Source organism: Coregonus clupeaformis, chromosome 23 (genome assembly GCF_020615455.1).
Source record: "Coregonus clupeaformis isolate EN_2021a chromosome 23, ASM2061545v1, whole genome shotgun sequence".
NCBI classification, from domain to species: domain Eukaryota; kingdom Metazoa; phylum Chordata; class Actinopteri; order Salmoniformes; family Salmonidae; genus Coregonus; species Coregonus clupeaformis.
This window is the reverse complement of record NC_059214.1, coordinates 32,844,391-32,865,975: the sequence shown is the minus strand read 5'-3', so window position 1 is coordinate 32,865,975 and position 21,585 is coordinate 32,844,391. Positions and strand designations below refer to the sequence as shown.

Genomic DNA, 21,585 nt, shown 5'->3' with positions numbered 1-21,585 from the left:
TTATGGCTGTGAAGCGTTCAGCTGTGTCCCTCTGCTCACTACTTTCTTAGTACACAAAGGAGAGAGAAGGCAAGAGCAGTTGTACTGCTGTGAATACTGTAAATAATGATAACAGTTTATGTTTTTATTTAATGGTGATCTATTTACCAAGTGCAGGAAATGTAACAATTTTCTATTTGCACGTGTATTGATAAACAATGTTTATTTAAGAGTTTAACACATGCATCAACTCTTTCCCATGCCTCTCTACCTCTTCTTCTTTCTCCCATAATGGTGTGACCACTGGCCTTGAGATGTCATTCTGCAGTGTGCGTGTTTCTCTATATATGTACACATTACTGTAGTTGTCCTTTACTCATGTTGTAATTGATAATAGACATGTTACTATGTAGATCTAGTTCCTTACACCCAGCTACCAGACCTTCTTATTGCTTTATATCTATTTCAGGGCCTGGACACACATCAACTGGGTGGATACATTCTTTTAATGTTCTTCTGAATAGAAAAATAAAGCAGGGACACTGCTATCTAGAAACAACTGAGATATATTGCATTTGATCCATAAATAAAATCCCATGGGCTTGTTGTTTTTCAGTAAACAAGCCTTAGCTTTCCATCTTCTATGGAAATACTAGCCCACAACAGGCTCGACAGCCATTAACCCTGAGCACCACCTTCTGCCTATATAGTACAGAGGTGAATCTGTCTCTCATGCTCTGGTACAAATGACGTCCATATATTTACATCAACTCAGCACTGTTGTTATCAGGTGGTCAATGCCTGAAATAGAAGTGCTGTGCATTCTCTCACCCACACCTCCACCCCTCCACCCCTCAGTCGCCCTCTCTGTTCTCCTCCTGTTTACTCTGCCTCCTTTTCTCTCAGTGTTGTGGGTCCATGTTGACAGTGTTGTTCAGCATCCGTTGCTAGACAGTTTTCATCAATCACCTCCTCTTTGCATTCCTGCTGCACCTAAAAAAACAACAAAAGTGAATGACATTATAGAGAGATGGAACATAAAGAGCAGACTGTGGAATTCCTTCAGGTTAACATTGGTTTTAGTTGGCCCCAGGCTATTGAAATGCCACTCCTGACCAACAAGAGACCTGCAGATGCCTGTGCCAAACCATTACACAGTAAAAGGTAATTACATGTAAAAGCTCTTCCCTGAGTGCTGTTTCCTTGGCATTTGTGGGGAAGCTTGCATGTTTCAGTGATCCTGAAAGCTATACCGGTGGGGTTTTGGCCCCAGGCAGGTTCAACCATGCCGGGCTGGTTCCAGGTGAGAGGCCAGAATAAACACAGCACCAGGCCCTCCAGGTTGGGGATTGGGTGTGAGGCTAACAACCCCATCCTGTAAAAACACACATTGTTACAGAAACTGCAACAACTTTGAAAACTACAACAACAAGGGACCCAAAAGGAAACTTCAGCCAATCCATAGGCACTATAACGGCTTCAGATGAAAGGCCTACCCGGGAAATCATGAGCTCAATGAGGAGTTTTCTAGGCACAAAAACTACAGTCTGTCTTGGAGCATGGAACGTCCCCACCATGTTTAAAACTTCAAACGCAGTTCAAGTTATCAGAGACATGGACAGGTACAACGTGGACATCCTGTGTGTAAGCAAAAGCAAGTGGACTGGTTCTGGACGCAAGGTGACAAGTGATGGCTCAACAATACTCTATTCAGGAAAGGATGATTCCCACTCTAGTGTTGTAGCCCTCATTATCAGTAGAACAGCTCCCAAATCACTCTTGGAATGGGAACCCATCATTGAGCAAGATTTGACTCCATGTACTGCAAGTTCACCATCCTGCAATGCTATGCCCCCACCAACAAGGCAGAGGAGCAGCTACAACAACCAGTATCCAAGGTCCCACAACACGATGTGATCATGATAACGGGAGGTTTGAATGCCAAGGTTGGAGCCAATAACTCAGACTGTGAACAGGATATGTGGAAACACGGCTGTGGTATCATCAATAACAACGGTTAAAGGCTTGTTGACTTCTGCCTCAATAGCAGCTGTGTGATTGCTGGCAAACCCTTCCCTCACAAAGACTTCCATAAGATAGTATGGAGATCCCCAGATGGTCACACCGTCAACCAAATCAACCACATCATTATAAAAAAGAAATGGCAAGGGTCTCTGCAGTATGTCAAGGTCCACTGTGGGGCAACAGTGACCACTACCTGCTAATAGCCCAGGTGAGGCTGAAGCTGCGAGCCACACCATAAAGCAAGGGCAGAAAGTCTTTAACATCAACAAGCTCACATCTCCTAAAATAAAGAAAGCTTTTAGAATCGAGCCAATGCAGAAGAAGAAGACCAGGGCACAGTTGAAACAACGTGGAGTAACATCAAGAATGCACACACAGAAACACCAAAGAAAGTTATTGTCTTTAGAAACAAGAAGGGTAAGAAGTGGTTAACATATGATACATTGAAGAAAATAGATGAGAGAAGGCTGGCCATAGATAAACTGCTGAGCGCAAAATCACCCAGCCTGATAGCACAACAACTACAGACTTCAGTGGCAGAAGATTGTTGCAGTCTTATATCCCACTGGGACGAAGAGGACTAAGTAAGTAAGTACATGTAAAAGCTCATGCAATTTGTAACTTCAGTACAATTATATTGACCTACCATTTTAACTGCCAGGGTTCTGTCTCTAAGCCTCGCAATTACCAGAGTGATTACCGCTGCGCACCGACACAGAATGTTTCCGGATGGTTGTACTAGGTTAGTTACCTGTGCAATATACAGTCTGCAAAGAGCAGGGAAAACCAACAGGGAGAGAAGAATGTTATTTCAGAACAGTCTTTAAGTATTCTTGAGTATATCTAATCTTAGGTGAGTTTTTGTATTTTTTTTTTGTATTTTCGAGGCATCAACACATCACAAAAAAACGGTATCTCCTGCTGAGTTTAGGTAATGTGAATGAAGTTGTAGACTCAACGAGAAATCGAGGTTGTGTGTGTAAAGAGTAAACCATTAACTTTGCAGTCTCTGAACAAGGTCACCACAGTGATGGTGACCACTGCAACAGTTCCCACAACTACACACAATCAGGGCCAGATTAAGAAATCATAGGCCTGGTGTTCCCAATCAAGTCAGGACTGGCAGCCATTGCAAGTGTACCCATGAGTTTAATAGTCAAATTGCCAGGGTAAGAGGTTTCAAAACCTGTTGTTGTGAGCCTCTTACAGAATCGTGGAGTTGGTACTACCTGGCAGTGGGCTCTGCATCCTCACATAAAACATGATAGCCCTGGCCTGTTTCTGCATGATTATAGCCTTTTGGTTGTAAGCTGTATGATGAGATGATTACTATAACAGCCAGTCTGGTTATACAAGGCAACTTTATTGATTTATTGGGACATGGCTTGACATCTTTTTCCTCATGCTGGCACTGCAGACGGCTATATCGGTCTGCTAATACAGGATTATTAAAGGCCCACTGCACTAATTTTGTGAATAAATATATATTTAAAAATACACTGGTTGTCCCTGCCTCCCGGCTAAAGCGACACCGTGTATTGGCTAGCTTGATAGTTAGCGACACCGTGTCCTTAGGACTAGCTGGCTAAGCTACTGTAGGACAAAGTGTGCTTCACTTCCGCCTGCTGAACATCTGCCCTCACCATCGTTAACAGAACTGCAGGAAAACAGTGCCTGGCAAGCAGGGGCAAAGGAGACTGTCTACAGGCGTATGGCTAGTTTGCTACCGTTGTCGCCCCCGCCCCTTCTTCTGTGGGGTTTATCGCCAGATGGCATCCAACGTTATTGTGCATTAACGCCACCTACTGTACTGGAGCGCGCCCACCTCACTCCTGTCCAAACTTCTAAATGTACCAATAGAAGTATAAAGAGAGGTTCCTGCATATGCACGTGCCATATTCAACCAGATAGCAAGTCCGACATTACAGAGTTTCCTAGTTCAGAGCATTTCGTATTATTCTATATGTAAATACGAGATACTCCATTTAGTATGATATGTTACGTTTCATATGGTATGCATTCATTTGTGGATGTCGATCACTCATTCTGTATGATACACTACATGACAAAAAGTATGTGGACATCTGCTTGTCGAACATCTCATTCCAAAATCATGGGCATTAATATGGAGTTTGTACCACTTTGCTGATATAACAGCCTCCATTCTTCTGGGAAGGCTATCCGCTAGATGTTGGAACATTGCTGCGGGGACTTTCTTCCATTCAGCCACAAGAGCATTAGTGAGGTCGGGCACAATGTTGGGCGATTAGGCCTGGCTCGCAGTTGGCGATTGGACTCAGAACAGCGCCGGAAGAAGATGGCTGCCGTTTTACAGCCCTCTAACCAATTGTACTATTATGTGTGTTTTTCCGCGTTATTTGTAATTTATTTTGTACATAATGTTTCTGCCATCGTCTCTTATAACCAAAGAGAGCTTCTGGATATCAGGACAGCGATTACTCACCTCGCGTTGGACGAACACTTTTTCTTCAACGAGGCGTTCGCGAAGGATATTCTACAGACTCCCGACAAGGCCCAGATCCCCGTCATTCGCGTGAGGAAGAGACGGAGATATCGTGGGACGTGGGTCGGGGTGCCTTGTAAGGATCCGACGGCGAACGAGTAAACTGCCTCTCCCATCAATCCTATTAGCCAACGTTCAAGCTTTGGAGAATAAAATGGACGATTTAAGATTACGGTTATCCTACCAACGGGACATTAAAAACTGTAATATCTTATGTTTCACGGAGTCGTGGCTGAACAACGACAATGATAACATTCAGCTAGCAGGCTATACGCTACATCGGCAGGACAGAACGGCAGACTCGGGTAAGACGAGGGGTGGCGGTCTCTGTATATTTGTAAACAACAGCTGGTGCACCAAATCAAATACTAAGGAAGTCTCAAGGTTTTGCTCGCCTGAGGTAGAGTATCTTATGATAAGCTGCAGACCACACTATTTACCAAGAGAGTTTTCATCTATATTTTTCATAGCTGTCTATTTACCACCACAAACCAATGCTGGCATTAAGATTGCACTGAATGAGTTGTACAAGGCCATTAATCAACAGGAAAACGCTCATCCAGATGCAGCGCTCCTAGTAGCAGGGGACTTTAATGCAGGGAAACTTAAATCCGTTCTACCTAATTTCTACCAGCATGTTAAATGTGCAACCAGAGGGGAAAAAAACTCTAGACCACCTTTTACTCCACACACAGAGACGCATACAAAGCTCTCCCTCGCCCTCCATTTGGCAAATCTGACCATAACTCTATCCTCCTGATTCCTGCTTATAAGCAAAAACTGAAGCAGGAAGCACCAGTGATTCGGCTAATAAAAAAGTGGTCAGATGACGCAGATGCTAAGCTACAGGACTGTTTTGCTAGCACAGACTGGAACATGTTCGGGATTCTTCAGACAGCATTGAGGAGTACACCACATCAGTCACTGGCTTCATCAATAAGTGCATCGATGATGTCGTCCCCCACAGTGACCGTGACGTACATACCCCAACCAGAAGCCATGGATTACAGGAAACATCCGCACTGAGCTAAAGGGTAGAGCTGCCGCTTTCAAGGAACGGGACTCTAACCCGGACGCTTATAAGAAATCCCGCTATGACCTCCGACGAACCATCAAACAGGCAAAGAGTCAATACAGGTCTAAGATTGAATCATACTACACTGGCTCTGACGCTCGTCGGATGTGGCAGGGCTTGAAAACTATTACAGACTACAAAGGGAAGCACAGCCGCGAGCTGCCCAGTGACACAAGCCTACCAGACGAGCTAAACCACTTCTATGCTCGCTTCGAGGCAAGCAACACTGAAGCATGCATGAGAGCACCAGCTGTTCCGGACGACTATGTGATCACGCTCTCCGTAGCCGATGTGAGTAAGACTTTTAAGCAGGTCAACATTCACAAGGCCGCAGGGCCAGACGGATTACCAGGACGTGTACTCCGAGCATGTGCTGACCAACTGGCAAGTGTCTTCACTGACATTTTCAACATGTCCCTGACTGAGTCTGTAATACCAACATGTTTCAAGCAGACCACCATAGTCCCCGTGCCCAAGAACTCTAAGATAACCTGCCTAAATGACTACCGACCCGTGGCACTGACGTCTGTAGCCATGAAGTGCTTTGAAAGACTGGTCATGGCTCACATCAACAGCATAATCCCAGAAACCCTAGACCCACTCCAATTTGCATACCGCCCCAACAGATCCACAGATGATGCAATCTCTATCGCACTCCACACTGCCCTTTCCCACCTGGACAAGAGGAACACCTACGTGAGAATGCTATTCATTGACTACAGCTCAGCATTCAACACCATAGTGCCCTCAAAGCTCATCACTAAGCTAAGGATCCTGGGACTAAACACCTCCCTCTGCAACTGGATCCTGGACTTCCTGACGGGCCGCCCCCAGGTGGTAAGGGTAGGTAACAACACATCTGCCACACTGATCCTCAACACGGGGGCCCCTCAGGGGTGCGTGCTCAGTCCCCTCCTGTACTCTCTGTTCACCCATGACTGCATGGCCAGGCACGACTCCAACACCATCATTAAGTTTGCCGACGACACAACAGTGGTAGGCCTGATCACCGACAACGATGAGACAGCCTATAGGGAGGAGGTCAGAGATCTGGCCGTGTGGTGCCAGGACAACAACCTCTCCCTCAACGTGACCAAGACAAAGGAGATGATTGTGGACTACAGGAAAAAAAAGAGGACTGAGCACGCCCCCATTCTCATCGACGGGGCTGTAGTGGAACAGGTTGAGAGCTTCAAGTTCCTTGGTGTCCACATCACCAACGAACTATCATGGTCCAAACACACCAAGACAGTCGTGAAGAGGGCACGACAAAGCCTATTCCCCCTCAGGAGACTAAAAAGATTTGGCATGGGTCCTCAGATCCTCAAAAAATTATACAGCTGCACCATCGAGAGCATCCTGACTGGTTGCATCACCGCCTGGTATGGCAACTGCTTGGCCTCTGACCGCAAGGCACTACAGAGGGTAGTGCGTACGGCCCAGTACATCACAGGGGCAAAGCTCCCTGCCATCCAGGACCTCTATACCAGGCGGTGTCAGAGGAAGGCCCTCAAAATTGTCAAAGACTCCAGTCACCCTAGTCATAGACTGTTCTCTCTGCTACCGCACGGCAAGCGGTACCGGAGTGCCAAGTCTAGGTCCAAAAGACTTCTCAACAGCTTCTACCCCCAAGCCATAAGACTCCTGAACAGCTAATCATGGCTACCCGGACTATTTGCACTGCCCCCCCCACCCCATACTTTTACGCTGCTGCTACTCTGTTAAGTATTTATGCATAGTCACTTTAACTCTACCCACATGTACATATTACCTCAACTACCTCAACTAGCCGGTGCCCCCCGCACATTGACTATGCAACGGTACCCCCCTGTATATATAGCCTCCCTACTGTCACTTTATTCTATTGTATATATAGCCTCCCTACTGTCACTTTATTTTTACTTCTGCTCTTTTTTTCTCAACACTTTTTTGTTGTTGTTTTATTCTTACTTTTTTGTTTAAAATAAATGCACTGTTGGTTAAGGGCTGTAAGTAAGCATTTCACTGTAATGTCTGCACCTGTTGTATTCGGCGCATGTGACCAATAAAATTTGATTTGATTTGATTTGATTCACCCCAAAGGGGTTCTGCAGGCCAGTCAAGTTCTTCCAAACCAATCTTAACAAACCATTTCAGTATGGACCTCGCTTTGTGGATGGAGCATTGTCATGCTGAAACAGGAAAGGGCCTTCCCTAAACTGTTGCCACAAAGTTGGATGCACAGAATCGTCTAGAATGTCATTGTATGCTGTAGCGTTAAGATTTCCCTTCAGTGGAACTAAGGGGCCTAGCCCGAACAATGAAAAACAGCCCCAGACCATTATACCTCCTTTCCACTGCTCCAGAGTCCAATTGTGGCGAGCTTTACACCGCACCAGCTGACACTTGGCATTGTGCATGGTGATCTTAGGCTTGTGTGTGGCTGCTCGGCCATGGACACCCATTTCACAAAGCTCCCGACGAACATTTATTGTGCTGACGTTGCGTCCAGAGGTAGTTTGGAACTCGATGGTGAGTGTTGCAACCGAGGACAGACGATTTTCAGCACTCTGTGGTTCCGTTCTGTGAGCTTGTGTGGCCTACCACTTCACAGTTGAGCCGTTGTTGCTCCTAGATGTTTCCACTTCACAATAACAGCACTTACAGATGACCGCGGCAGCTCTAGCAGGGCAGAAATTTGACAAACTGAATTGTTGCAAAGGTGGCATCCTATGACGGTGCCACGTTGAAAGTCACTGAGCTCTTCAGTAAGGCCATTCTAGTGCAAATGTTTGTCTATGGAGATTGCATGGCTGTGTGCTCGATTTTATACACCTGTCAGCAATGGGTGTTGCTGAAATAGCCGAATCCACTCATTTGAAGGGGTGTCCACATACTATTGTATATCTAGTGTTTCATCAGAGAGAGGGGTCCCAAGTCATACAGAATCTGGCCTGTTGTTGTATTTAACTTTGTTTTTCTTAAAGAAAAAAATAATTGTGTCCCATCATTCTTGTTTGTAATGAGGCCTATGGGTATGTTTCATAACCAGTAGTGGTATTGGCTTTCGAAGAGGTAGTCCACAGCTTATGAAAAGCCAGGATTCTACGAGTGGGGTGGAGACTAGACTGTCTCATCCATGGTCCACCCCATGTTGCAATAGCTGCTGTGGCTTACTCAATAACTGTTTCCTACAGGAGCAGCAGGACATTTGTCTGTCAGCACAAACAGCAAAAAACACATGTCTCAGCTACTTCAGCAGAGGAACTTACATTCATCACAGGTTAGTGGCCTATTAAATTTACAGATTCATCTGTTTGGTTTCAATACTACTGACCAATATAGAACTGTTGGTTTATTTTTGTAATAAGGTGTAGGCTACTGTTGAGACTTCTAGCTCACTCAGGAAAAGAAAAAAGAGAAGAAAAAAAATAGATAAATAGATAAAAGAGAAGCAAATGGGTATGATGTGTTCGATTAAATGGAGAACAAGTGATTTCTTTAAGTTTCTTAGACGCTCGGATATGTTATGTTATGTGCGCATGCACAGCTTCACTAGAGACTTAAATTATGGCACCAGGTAATCATTTCACGGCAGACAATCATCAGGAGCACACAGCCCGTTGGTATGTAACTGCGAACTACTCACAGTCTAGCATTAATGTTTAAGTCACTTATATGTTTGAGCACTGAACGTTTACCTCACTGTGTCGGTGTTAGTTGGCGGAGAGTAACTTGTAGCTCGCTGGGTGCGGTAGTTCAGCGAAACAGATGCTGTATAGCATTAGGCTATCATTATCAGCCATTTGCGTTGTGCTGATTGTTCGGAGCACTCTGCTGGTTTCTGGTGGCGGTGGTGATAGCGGTGGTTTGGTTCGGTGATCCATGGTGGAGCGCCGCATTGTGTTGCATGTGTGGGTGGGTCCTTTGGACGTGGCATGGTTCTGTGTCCTGTGGCAGCATCCGTGGCAACGGCGGAGTCGCTGTGCGCATGCTCCTCTGGCACTAGGCATTCTGGGTGATGTAACCAATGCTGTTTTAAACCAGATTTGCCACATTTTTGATGGTGTTGTAGGCTTATTTGATTTTCATTATTTACATTATGATTATATTATTTTAATAATATTTACATTATATATTTGAGTAATATATTGTCATTATTTGTTTGTTGTAATTCAGGTTTATGACCTGTGGTCATTTGATTTAAAATAAAATTAAGGACAAAACACGAGTCATGACATTGTGTGCTTCCTGGTGAGCCTTTTCGGAGGGCTAAATACCGGAAAATCCGAACAGCTACTTTGCAAGATGTGCATAGTCTCCATCAAAGAGTGGTGATTGCAGACCATTGCTCGAAGAAATTGCATTGCATTCAACATTATTTTACATTTGAGAGAGCCTACATAACTGTTTTGCATAAACAATGAATAGGTCCTCATTATTACAAACGGCAATCTCAAAATGTAATACAATTCCATAATTACATTTCCCCTATGACCCTAGCAATGAGAAGAGTAAAGCATGTTACAGAAGCTGTGCTGTGTGATTCTACTCATCATCCAGAGGGATACAGAAAGTAGGTTTTTTCTTACTTTTTTCTTATTAATACTAGGCAGAAAATAACACCCACCAAACACACAATCCCACCATTAAATTGTAGTCCTGGTCCTTTTAGGGTACAATAAGGCACACATATCATCTCAGTATGTTTACTATGTTTTTAACTCAGTATGTTTACTATGTTTTTAACTCAGTATGTTTACTATGTGTTTTACTCAGTATGTTTACTATGTGTAATATACTCAGTATGTTTACTATGTTTTTAACTCAGTATGTTTACTATGTTTTTAACTCAGTGTGTTTATTATGTGTTTAACTCAGTATGTTGTTTACTATGTGTTTAACTCAGTATGTTTACTATGTTTTTAACTCAGTATGTTTACTATGTTTTTAACTCAGTATGTTTACTATGTGTTTAACTCAGTATGTTTACTATGTGTTTAACTCAGTATGTTTACTATGTTTTTAACTCAGTATGTTTACTATGTGTTTAACTCAGTATGTTTACTATGTGTTTAACTCAGTATGTTTACTATGTGTTTAACTCAGTATGTTTACTATGTTTTTAACTCAGTATGTTTTGAGACATGCTGAGCATGCCCAAGTATCTGGGAATGTATTGAATATCTTACTCTTGAATAAGTATAGGGATAGAGTCAGGGCTTTTGGCTTATTATTCTAAGAACATATTCACTAAGTAGTTTCAGACTAGACTGGACCCAGATCAGAATGTGCTTTAGCGATCTCCTCTGACTATGGCTGCACAAATGGGTATAGGGTCAAATAATGAGCAATTGGCACATTTGTTATTGCAATAACCACAATTCAATATCAATAGGATATCATAGTTCATAAGCACAGCTAAATACAAATCATGGTCTTATCTGTGTTGTGATGTCACGAGAGGCTGTGTCCTGGAGGGACGTTACATCCCCCTGAGGTGGCTGCAAACCCAGACAGCTATGGCTCCATCTGCTGGTATGGTCGGGAACTCCACCCCTCTATGGCCAATCTTCCCACGCAGCTGAAACAAATCAGGAGCTGATGAGCTGAAGGTTTTGTTGAAGTGAAGAGACACAGTCTCCAACCTGGGCTCTCTGGAGGACAAGAGTGCTGCACGTCCACTTCCATGAGGAATATAAGGATTTGGAGATACTTACCTTTGGGAAATACTCACCTTTGGATATATGCACCTGTGGAAATACGTGTGGGACATTTGGAAGGACGTTTTGCTGGGTTGGCCACTAGCTGCAACGTGGAATACAGTAAGACTGGGGAAAAGTTATTTGAGCGAGTGAGAGTTATGATTTTGGATGTGGAAGAGACATCCCTGAACTGTTAACCCTTAAAGAGCCACAAGAGAACAGAATTGTGTTATACTTTCGTTAGTTTCCCAAGACCTTTAATAAAATCCTTGTTTTGATTGAACCTGGTCTCCTTGCACTACTTGAGCAATCCCGCTGAAAGCTGTGTAGCCTCTCGTGACATCACAGATGGTGGAGAATACGGGCACGCTCAAGCGTTAATAGTGCATGTCAGAGGAGGATACCGAAGGTTTGATCACCCAGTTTTCCAAGTTGGCCGTAGGCTCCCCGCCCGACTGAAATGGAGGACATATTGAAAGCCCTTGTTGCTGGCCAGCAAGCCCAGATGCAAGCAAACGTGGCTCTCTTGGAGGAGCAAAAGAAAGCCAACCTTCTGAAGGCAGAGGAATTGCAGTTGCAGAGACAGAGGGTGGTCCAAAATACCCGCCCAATAAAGGCAAGTCACTTTATATCTAAGATGGGAGCTACCGATGACATTGAGGCATACCTGCATGCATTTGAGGCCACGGCCACTAGGGAAGCCTGGCCCAAGCAACAGTGGGTTGGTCTGTTAGCCCCCTTTCTAACCGGGGAATCGCTGAATGCTGTCCGGGACCTGGGCCCTGACCAGGTTACTGACTATGATGCCCTGAAGTCTGAGATCCTCAGCAGATATGGACTCACAAAGTTTGGTATGGCCCAGCGCTTTCACAGTTGGACCTTCCAACCAGACCAACCTCCTCGGGCACAGATGCATGAACTTGTCCGAATCGCAAGGAAATGGCTGGATCCGCAGAGGAATACAGCAGCGGCGGTGGTGGAGGCCGTTGTGGTGGATCGTTACCTACGCGCCCTGCCTTATGAGGCAAAACGGTTCATCAGTCAACAGGCCTTGACCACGGCTGATCTGACCGTGGAAGCTGTGGAAAAGTACCAGGCCACAGCGGAGATGCTGAATGCTTCCCGAAAAGACCCCAGGAGTGCGGCCCCACCACAAATGGGAAGAACCCGTCCAAAGGACCCCAAGGTCTCGAACCCAGCCACGTCAGGACTTATCCCGGCTCCAGGGGGAGCCAGAAACCAGGCGGGGCCAAGAAGAGTACACCAGGAGGGGGAAACTCGACAGTGTTACCGGTGTGGGGAGATGGGACATATCTCCTGGCAGTGTGGGAAACCAGCCGATGAACCTATGCCCACTGCGGAGTCCTCCAGCTCAGCACCCACACACCGTTTTGCCTCGCTCTTGGGAGTCGTAGATGGCGGCCCAGATCGACCCCCACCTGCCCGGTAACTGTGAATCACCATGATGTGGAGGCCTTACTGGATTCTGGTAGCCGGGCCACCCTGGTGCGTAAGGATTTGGTGGGCCCAACGTGTCTGACCCCCGGGGAAAGTCCTCCCAGTTTCCTGTGTCCATGGGGACACCAGAGAATACCCCATTACTGAACTTACAATGACCAGCACACGGGGAACCATACACACGACGGCGGGGGTGGTTGATTCCCTCCCCGTCCCTGTCCTAATTGGACGAGACTGCCCAGCCTTTTACCCACTCTGGAGAGAGTCTCAGGAGAGGATAACCCGAGTACCTCGGAAACGGAGAGGCAAGACTCATCCTGGGAAGGCTCCGGTGCAATCCTCCGAGTTACTCACTCCCGGCCGGGCTCTGATAGGGATGGCAGGTGCCCAGACCGACACAGAGACGGAGCTACAGAATCTGGACAAAGAACTGTCTGGTCTGAAGGGGACCGCTGAGAGGTATCGTTTGTTAAAGCAACAGTTAGACATGAAGACAGAAGAGTTAGATATCCTCCAGGCTAAACTCCAACAGAGCTCCTTCCCTAAGCAACAGGAGGAGCTGGAGAGGCTGCACAGGACTATCGAGGAGTGTGAGGAGACCCTGCGCAGTAGTAAGGAGGTCCAGAAGAAGGCAGAGGAGAAGTACAAGGTGTTGGAGAACAAGATGAAGAATGCGGAGGCAGAGAGAGAGAAGGAACTGAAAGCTGCTCAACAGAAGCTAAACTCTGCTAAAACCAAGGCTGATGCGTTCAGTAAGAAACTCAAGGAGAGACAACAGGAGGCTGAGTCCCTGGTCCTAGAGTTGGAGGAGTTGAAGAGAGAGCAGTCTGGCAAGCACCACGGCAATGCGGACGCCCTCTCCCGGCGTGATGCCTTCTTCGCTGCCTTTACCCCGACGAGGACGTCGGTCCCGAGGAGGGGGATGTGTGATGTCACGAGAGGCTGTGTCCTGGAGGGACGTTACATCCCCCTGAGGTGGCTGCAAACCCAGACTGCTATGGCTCCATCTGCTGGTATGGTCGGGAACTCCACCCCTCTATGGCCAATCTTCCCACGCAGCTGAAACAAATCAGGAGCTGATGAGCTGAAGGTTTTGTTGAAGTGAAGAGACACAGTCTCCAACCTGGGCTCTCTGGAGGACAAGAGTGCTGCACGTCCACTTCCATGAGGAATATAAGGATTTGGAGATACTTACCTTTGGGAAATACTCACCTTTGGATATATGCACCTGTGGAAATACGTGTGGGACATTTGGAAGGACGTTTTGCTGGGTTGGCCACTAGCTGCAACGTGGAATACAGTAAGACTGGGGAAAAGTTATTTGAGCGAGTGAGAGTTATGATTTTGGATGTGGAAGAGACATCCCTGAACTGTTAACCCTTAAAGAGCCACAAGAGAACAGAATTGTGTTATACTTTCGTTAGTTTCCCAAGACCTTTAATAAAATCCTTGTTTTGATTGAACCTGGTCTCCTTGCACTACTTGAGCAATCCCGCTGAAAGCTGTGTAGCCTCTCGTGACATCACAGTGTGTTTAGGTAACATCTCTGTTTATTAGAGTTCATAAGCATCTATTCTACAGGTATCTTTTGGACAGTTTTTTTGACTTGTGTTTTCTCTCCAGCTATACAGGTGATTGGAGGAAGCAGGACTGTGGTACAGGGGGAGGATGTGGACTTATCCTGCAGACTGATAGAGACAACCGAGGACCTCGAACAGATAACATGGCACAAAAGTAGTTGGGAAGAAACACAGAACCATAATTTTCTGCTGATTTATTACAATGGGGTTACTAACTTTATTGCACCGAATGGATTGAAAGGTAGAGTCCAGTTTATTGGGAACCCATCAGAAAACCTTGGATCTATTAGAATAACAGCTGCTAGACTGTTGGATGAAGGCACCTTCACATGTATCTTCACTATTTTCCCCAGTGGAGCATACTATACAGAGATATCTCTAACTGTGATTGGTAAGAACTCTTCCTTCACTCTTTGTATCACTGTTTCTACTTTTGACAGTGTAGAAAGACTGCATGTGATAATCAATACTAGAAAGCTAAATAGTTGGAAGGTTAATTATTTAAGCAAGAGCAGAGCCCTCATCTACAGGTTTTGCTTTGCCAAGGAAAATCCATATTCTCTACACTTAGAAAAAAGGGTGCCAAATGAGTTCTTTCCAGAGGGATACGATTCGACCTATAACCTTTTTTATCCTAAGATCTGTTTTTGGAAGAAATAGTTATTTTCTGATTCTTTGAAAGGCAAAGAATCAGAAAACATAGAAATCTTTATTGTAATTTTTTTCTTACTTTTAAATAGTGCATGAGCATTAGTGTTTATCTAATTGTTTAAACTTTAACATCAGGAGTTCCAGTAATCGGATAAATGTTTAAATATGTTTTAAACTGTACCTACAGTATATGGGGATATTTGTGCATATGATTTGTGCAATGATTCCCTTAATCATTTTACAAATACAATACTGACATAAATGATATTTTGTAATTGTATTGAGCAGGGAGTGGGAGAATAGATTGAAGTATGAGTGAACCAGCAGTGTAGATTTTTCAGTGTAACATTTCTAGTGTTGATTCAGGAGTTGGTGTTAATAACGAGAATTGAGTGTGATTGTGTAATTTATTCTGTGTAGAGCAGGGATGGGCAACTTTGATGGGGGTGGGGGTAGGGTTGTGGCAGTCATCACATTTTCTCACACATTATTGTCATGCAAAAATGACTGTTGGTCTCATGGTAATTAACCGTTAATTAACATAAGGCGCCTAAATCAACCATCACAATAAATACATTATTTATTTCAGTCAGGTCTAAAGAAGCATAATGATTTTAAGAAAATGCACTTCAGAAGAACAGAATATGAGTTGGCCTACTGTATGTTATCTGGTTATTCTCCATGCCATAGGCTGTAGGCTTGTTCATTTAGCTGACAAGATATGCTTATGAGTCCCCTGCCATTATTTGATTTTACATGATTGTATATTATAAAGAATATAATTGAACTTAGCTGAAAACCTCCCGAGTGGCGCAGTGGTCTAAGGCACTGCATCGCAGTGCTAGCTGTGCCACTAGAGATCCTGGTTCGAATCCAGGCTCTGTCGTAGCTGGCCGCGACCGCGAGACCCATGGGGCGGCGCACAATTGGCCCAGCGTCGTCCAGGGTAGGGGAGGGAATGGCCGGCAGGGATTTAGCTCAGTTGGTAGAGCATGGCGTTTGCAACGCCAGGGTTGTGGGTTCGATTCCCACGGGGGGCCAGTATGAAAAATTAAAAATGAATAATGTATGCACTCACTAACTGTAAGTCGCTCTGGATAAGAGCGCCTGCTAAATTACTAAAATATAAAAATGAAATGATTTTTTTCCCTTTATGGAGAGAGTGCGCATATGAAGGTGCTATATTTGAGCATAAAAGTGAGCACTTGAAACAGGTCCTATATTCTAGATTTAGAGTTTAGTTGTGAATGATACCAGCCTTAGAATGTCTTAGAAATAAAAAAAATATAGGGGCTGCATGGGCACAACCCTAATTTGCTCCAGGGGTGCTGTACTAATATGGATGACCCTGTAAAACAACACATTTCACTGCAATTATCTTGTGTATGTGGCAATAAAACATTTTAAAATATATGTTATTATTTATAGAGGGTTCTAGGCAGAACCATTTACAGGGGGATCTATCAGGAACCCATAGAGATCATATTCTAATTCCTAATTCTATGGAAGAACCTTGCATAGAGGGTTCTAGGTGGAACCCTCTACAAAGGGTTCTACCTAGCACCAAAAAGGGTTCCCCTATGGGGACAACCCAAAGAAACCTATATGGTTCTATTTAGCTCCTTTTTTTTCTAAGAGTGTATCCTGTTACTCAAGCTGTAACCAGGAGAGCCCAGGCATCAATAGTTTCCCTAATAGTGGAACAGAATACACAACCATATCCTGCCTTCCAAACGGCATAATAACTGGGCTGTGAATGCTTTTCAGTGGATCTGCTGAAGCTGAAAAACAGCTTTTGTGATGTGTGTGTGAAACTTAATACCTCAGGTGTAAGGGTTGGAGTGAGATGTGGCCCAGGTGCGATGCAGGATAGACAGTAGGCAGAAATGGTGAAACAAGGATATTTACTGATTGTCCCGAAGCCAGGATACAAAATAAATGACTTAACACGATAAAAGAAAGGTGGAGCAAATACGTTTCCAAAAAAAGTCTGACAGCCAAAATACGAATTAGTAACCACGAGTGAAATAATAAACAGGGAGAACACTTCGAGTACCTGTACATACTTCTCCGATCAGACACTAATTAGTACTGCTGAGCACAGAGAAACTAGCAGAGAAAACTGAGCAAGGGAACACAGGAAAGTGAAGGCATGAATACACATGTGAACAGGTAGACACAGGAGCATGAACACGTTTCACATGACGGGCTGTGTGTGTTTTGGTTGTTTTTTCAAGTATAGTTCCACATTTATAATGAGTGACTTGTTCATGTTTTCTGTCCTCTGTTTGTTTGTTTTCTGGTCATAGTTCCTCCAGTAGTGAGTGTGACAGTTGATGTTCCTCCTGTCATTGGGGAGAATGAGGTTGTCTTGGCAACCTGCGTGGCTGCTGGTGCCAAGCCACAGGCAGAAGTCAGGTGGAAGTCAGGTGTGTTTGGCAGTTTGTTGAGGACGGTGACTAACTCCACCAAGCATGCCAACGGAACCACCACAGTACTCAGCCACCTGCTCGGGGTGCCAACCAGAGCAGCCAATCAGCAGCAGGTCCAGTGTGTCGTCAACCAGTCTGCCCTGGCAACAGAAAGGAGCTACAACTACACCATAAACATCGACTGTAAGTGTCTTCTACTACCACTGTCCTACACTATAGACATCCACTATAAGTGTCTTCTACTAACACTGTCCTACACTATAGACAGACACTGTAAATATATTCTACTACTACTGTCCTACACTATAGACAGACACTTTAAGTGTATTCTACTAACACTGTCCTACACTATAGACAAACACTGTAAATATATTATACTACTACTGTCCTACACTATAGACAGAAACTGTAAATATATTCTACTACTACTGTCCTACACTATAAACATCCACTGTAAATATATTCTACTACTACTGTCCTACACTATAGACATCCACTATAAGTGTCTTCTACTAACACTGTCCTACACTATAGACAGACACTGTAAATATATTCTACTACTACTGTCCTACACTATAGACAGACACTGTAAATATATTCTACTACCACTGTCCTACACTATAGACAGACACTTTAAGTGTATTCTACTAACACTGTCCTACACTATAGACAAACACTGTAAATATATTCTACTACTACTGTCCTACACTATAGACAGAAACTGTAAATATATTCTACTACTACTGTCCTACACAATAGACATCCACTGTAAATATATTCTACTACCACTGTCCTACACTATAAACATCCACTGTAAATATATTCTACTACTACTGTCCTACACTATAGACATCCACTGTAAATATATTCTACTACTACTGTCCTACACAATAGACATCCACTGTAAATATATTCTACTACCACTGTCCTACACTATAGACAGACACTGTAAATATATTATACTACTACTGTCCTACACTATAGACAGACACTGTAAGTATATACTCCACTACTACTGTCCTACACTATAGACAGACACCGTAAATATATACTCCACTACCACTGTCCTACACTATCGGTATCCACTGTAAATGTAATATAATATAATAATAAGCCATTTAGCAGATGCTTTTATCCAAAGCGACTTACAGTCATGCGTGCATACATTTTTTGTGTATGGGTGGTCCCGGGGATCGAACCCGAGCTACAGAGGACCACATGTATATTCCACTATCACTGTCACAGACCATAGACATCCACTGTAAGTATAGACTCTCACTGTCTTCACTGGCTATAGCCTAGTAGTCCCTCTAAACAGTCCCTGTCTGTCCATATACTCTTAGATAATAACGTGCTATCCTAGAACCAAATATGTTTTTTCGGCTGTCCCCATAGGAGAACCCTTTGAATAACTCCTATTAGTTCCACCTTTTATTAACACCTATTAGTTCCACCCTTTGTAGCGCTTTTTGGTCAAGGGCAGTGCAATTGCAATACCAGGCGGTGATGCACTCAGAAAATATGTTCTCGATGGTGCAGCTGTATAATTTTTTGAGGATCTGAAGACCCATTCTCTTCAGGACTGTGTGGGTGAGTGTGGACCATGTTAAGTCCTTACTGATGTCGACCCGCTCCACAACAGCCCCATCAATATGGATGGAGGCGTGCTCTCCCCTCTTTCTCCTATAGTCCACGATCAGCACCTTGGTCTAATTGATGTTGAGGGAGATGTTGTCCTGGCTCCACACTGCTAAGTCACTGACTTCCTACCTGTAGGCTGGCTGGCTGACTCTCTCTATCACTCTCTCTCTCTCTCTCTCTCTCATAGATCCACCTCAGTCAGTGAACATCACCCTTAGTGAGGCCTCTAAAGCCACAGTCTTCCTATGTGTAGCAGACGGCAACCCACAACCCAACTACACCTGGAGCAGGTACTCACTCATATGTAAACTAGTTCAATCCAGTTTCAATCTAAATGTTAGCTAAACTTGTTAAGACGTGATATCTAAATTAGCTTGAAGCTTCAGTATGTTCATATCTAAAGGACAGTTGTTGAATTATGCTGCCAGTCAAATCATGCATTTGTCTTTCACACACACACACACACACGCGAACAAACACACACACACAAAGTCTTGCGCATCTAACCATGTGGGGACATACAATTCAGTCACATTCAAGATCCTATCTTCCCTAACCCCTAACCCTAAACCTAACATTAACCCGTACCCTTACCCTAACCCTAACCTTAACCAAAAAAACGAACCTTTTTAACCCTAACCCTAAACCTAACCCAAGCTCCTAACCCTAACACTAAAACTAACCCAATCTCCTAACCCTAACCCAAACCTAATTCTAACCCTAACACTAATTCTAACCTTAACCCTAATCCCACTAGAAATAGCATTTGACCTTGTGGGGACCAACACAGGTATAGTTAAACACGTCCACACACACACACACACACACACACACACACACACACACACACACACACACACACACACACACACACACACACACACACACACACACACACACACACACACACACACACACACACACACACACACACACACACACACACACACACACACACACACACACACACACACATACACAGTCACACACTCAGCCCCTCTTCACCTCTCTCTCTCCCCCAGAGTGGGCCAGCCATGGCCTGTGTCTTCAGTGAGAGCAGAGGGAGACATACTGCACCTCCTCAGTCTCAGCTCTGAGCTGAATGGTCTCTATGTCTGTGAGGCCTCCAACCCCTACGGACGAGCAACTGGCTCCCTCTATGTACACACATCCTCTGGTGAGAAGCACCTGAGAGACACACACACACACACACTATTCATGCTGGTTGCTTAACTGGTTGCTTATACTGTTTTATATGTTGATTATAATTGTTATGCGATTGATTGATTGGTTGATTGCTTGCTTGCTTGATTGAGTACTTTACTGAATACTTTATTGTCCCGTAGGGAAATTTGTCTGGCAACAATACAGGCATTCCTGGCATACACATAAAACACTTATATGAGGTTATGAGAAATGTGATGTAGCATGGATAACAATGTTGAGGCAGATGCTCACTTATCTTTCACTGCATGTGTTAGTATCAGACTTATGTCCTCATTCCCCTTTCTACAGGAAGGTACTGTATAACCACTAACTAAGATGGTCATAATACACACTTATCTCTTACTGCATATGTACATGTCTTAATACTTAGTAGTATCTCTTTGCTTTCTGCAGGAAAGTGTTTGCATCAGAGCCATGATGCTTGTTAGGGCAACACAATTATATGTAATTGTAAATACAGACTGTTTCCTATATTAACTGTATCCCCTCTCTCCTCATAGAGACCTCTGCTGCCTGTTGGGTTCTACTCATTGTCATTCTATGTCTGATTGTTACTGCGGCTGCACTCGTATGGTACTGGAGGAAATACGGACAATATCAACTACTGTAATATTATGAACATCAAATTGCATTATGAAAACATTTCATTTTCACTTGATGATTGGCTCAAATTCATATTATATTTTTTTCTGGACGATATCCAAGGAATTCAATCATGGCCAATCTCCAGTTCCAGGCACCCCCACAGGTATGTGACTATGTTAAAGTCCACCATTGTTGCGTGATTACCCTAACACATCAGCCACTTTTTGCTATGTAATAATACTGTTATAATGTCTGATGACAAGGTTGAGGAAGATGAACCTGGGACGTCTGGGTTCTAACACTCCAAACCAGGAAGGCAGATAAGGACGAAGTATCATGATGTAAGGAACACACATTATGATTTTTTTTTTAAAAATATTTAAAAATATTACAAAAAATATATTTTGTTGGAGCTATTGTCTATTCATGAGGTATATTTATTGTTCTATTTTAAAGAAATCGCTGGAGAGGCTGAGAGCGGATGCCAGAAGAATCTCAGACATGCAATGGGTGTGGGAAGATTTCCAGTCTGCACATTCTCCATTGTTCAAACCATTTGCAAAGAACAGGCACATTCTCCAACCATCTAATGAATAGAGACCCTAGCAGTATTCACTGTGACATTAGAAACCTCGGCTCGGCCCCTCCTCCACCACAGCTTCTCTCGTGGACCGCCTTGTCATGGTGGAGGGGCTTTGTTTCTTCAGCGGGAACAACAACTCTC

General features: G+C 44.1%; 1 protein-coding gene and 1 long non-coding RNA gene across 4 annotated transcripts; one reads left to right on the top strand and one right to left on the bottom strand.

Moving 5' to 3' along the window:
• Positions 1-187: 187 nt before the first annotated feature.
• On the bottom strand, positions 188-9,588 carry LOC123481761. 2 transcript variants are annotated; one of them, XR_006657269.1, is made up of 3 exons: positions 9,284-9,585; positions 2,651-2,771; positions 188-972 (listed from the first exon to the last, which is right to left on the bottom strand). It is a non-coding gene; the product is annotated as an uncharacterized LOC123481761 (long non-coding RNA). The 2 variants fall into 2 exon arrangements; XR_006657270.1 differs by lacking the exon at positions 2,651-2,771 and having other exon boundaries at positions 9,284-9,588.
• Positions 8,762-21,585, top strand: LOC123481756 (nectin-3-like). Of its 2 annotated transcripts, none has more exons than XM_045206673.1 (10): positions 8,762-8,865; positions 10,086-10,158; positions 14,369-14,716; positions 17,286-17,591; positions 19,237-19,339; positions 20,072-20,226; positions 20,777-20,882; positions 20,982-21,024; positions 21,125-21,202; positions 21,332-21,585. In XM_045206673.1, the coding sequence occupies exons 2-9, from the start codon at positions 10,104-10,106 to the stop codon at positions 21,158-21,160; spliced, it is 1,152 nt and encodes a 383-aa protein (XP_045062608.1). In that variant the 5' UTR covers positions 8,762-8,865; positions 10,086-10,103; the 3' UTR covers positions 21,161-21,202; positions 21,332-21,585. The 2 variants fall into 2 exon arrangements, with proteins under 2 accessions (XP_045062608.1, XP_045062607.1); XM_045206672.1 differs by having other exon boundaries at positions 21,318-21,585.

Bases quoted from the DNA above. Each gene is read 5' to 3' on its own strand.
- LOC123481756 (XM_045206673.1), top strand. From the start codon at position 10,104: ATGTTACAGAAGCTGTGCTGTGTGATTCTACTCATCATCCAGAGGGAT. The intron at 10,159-14,368 runs GTAGGTTTTTTC...TTTTCTCTCCAG, and splicing joins CATCCAGAGGGATACAGAAA to CTATACAGGTGATTGGAGGA. The intron at 17,592-19,236 runs GTAAGTGTCTTC...TCTCTCTCATAG, and splicing joins CTACACCATAAACATCGACT to ATCCACCTCAGTCAGTGAAC.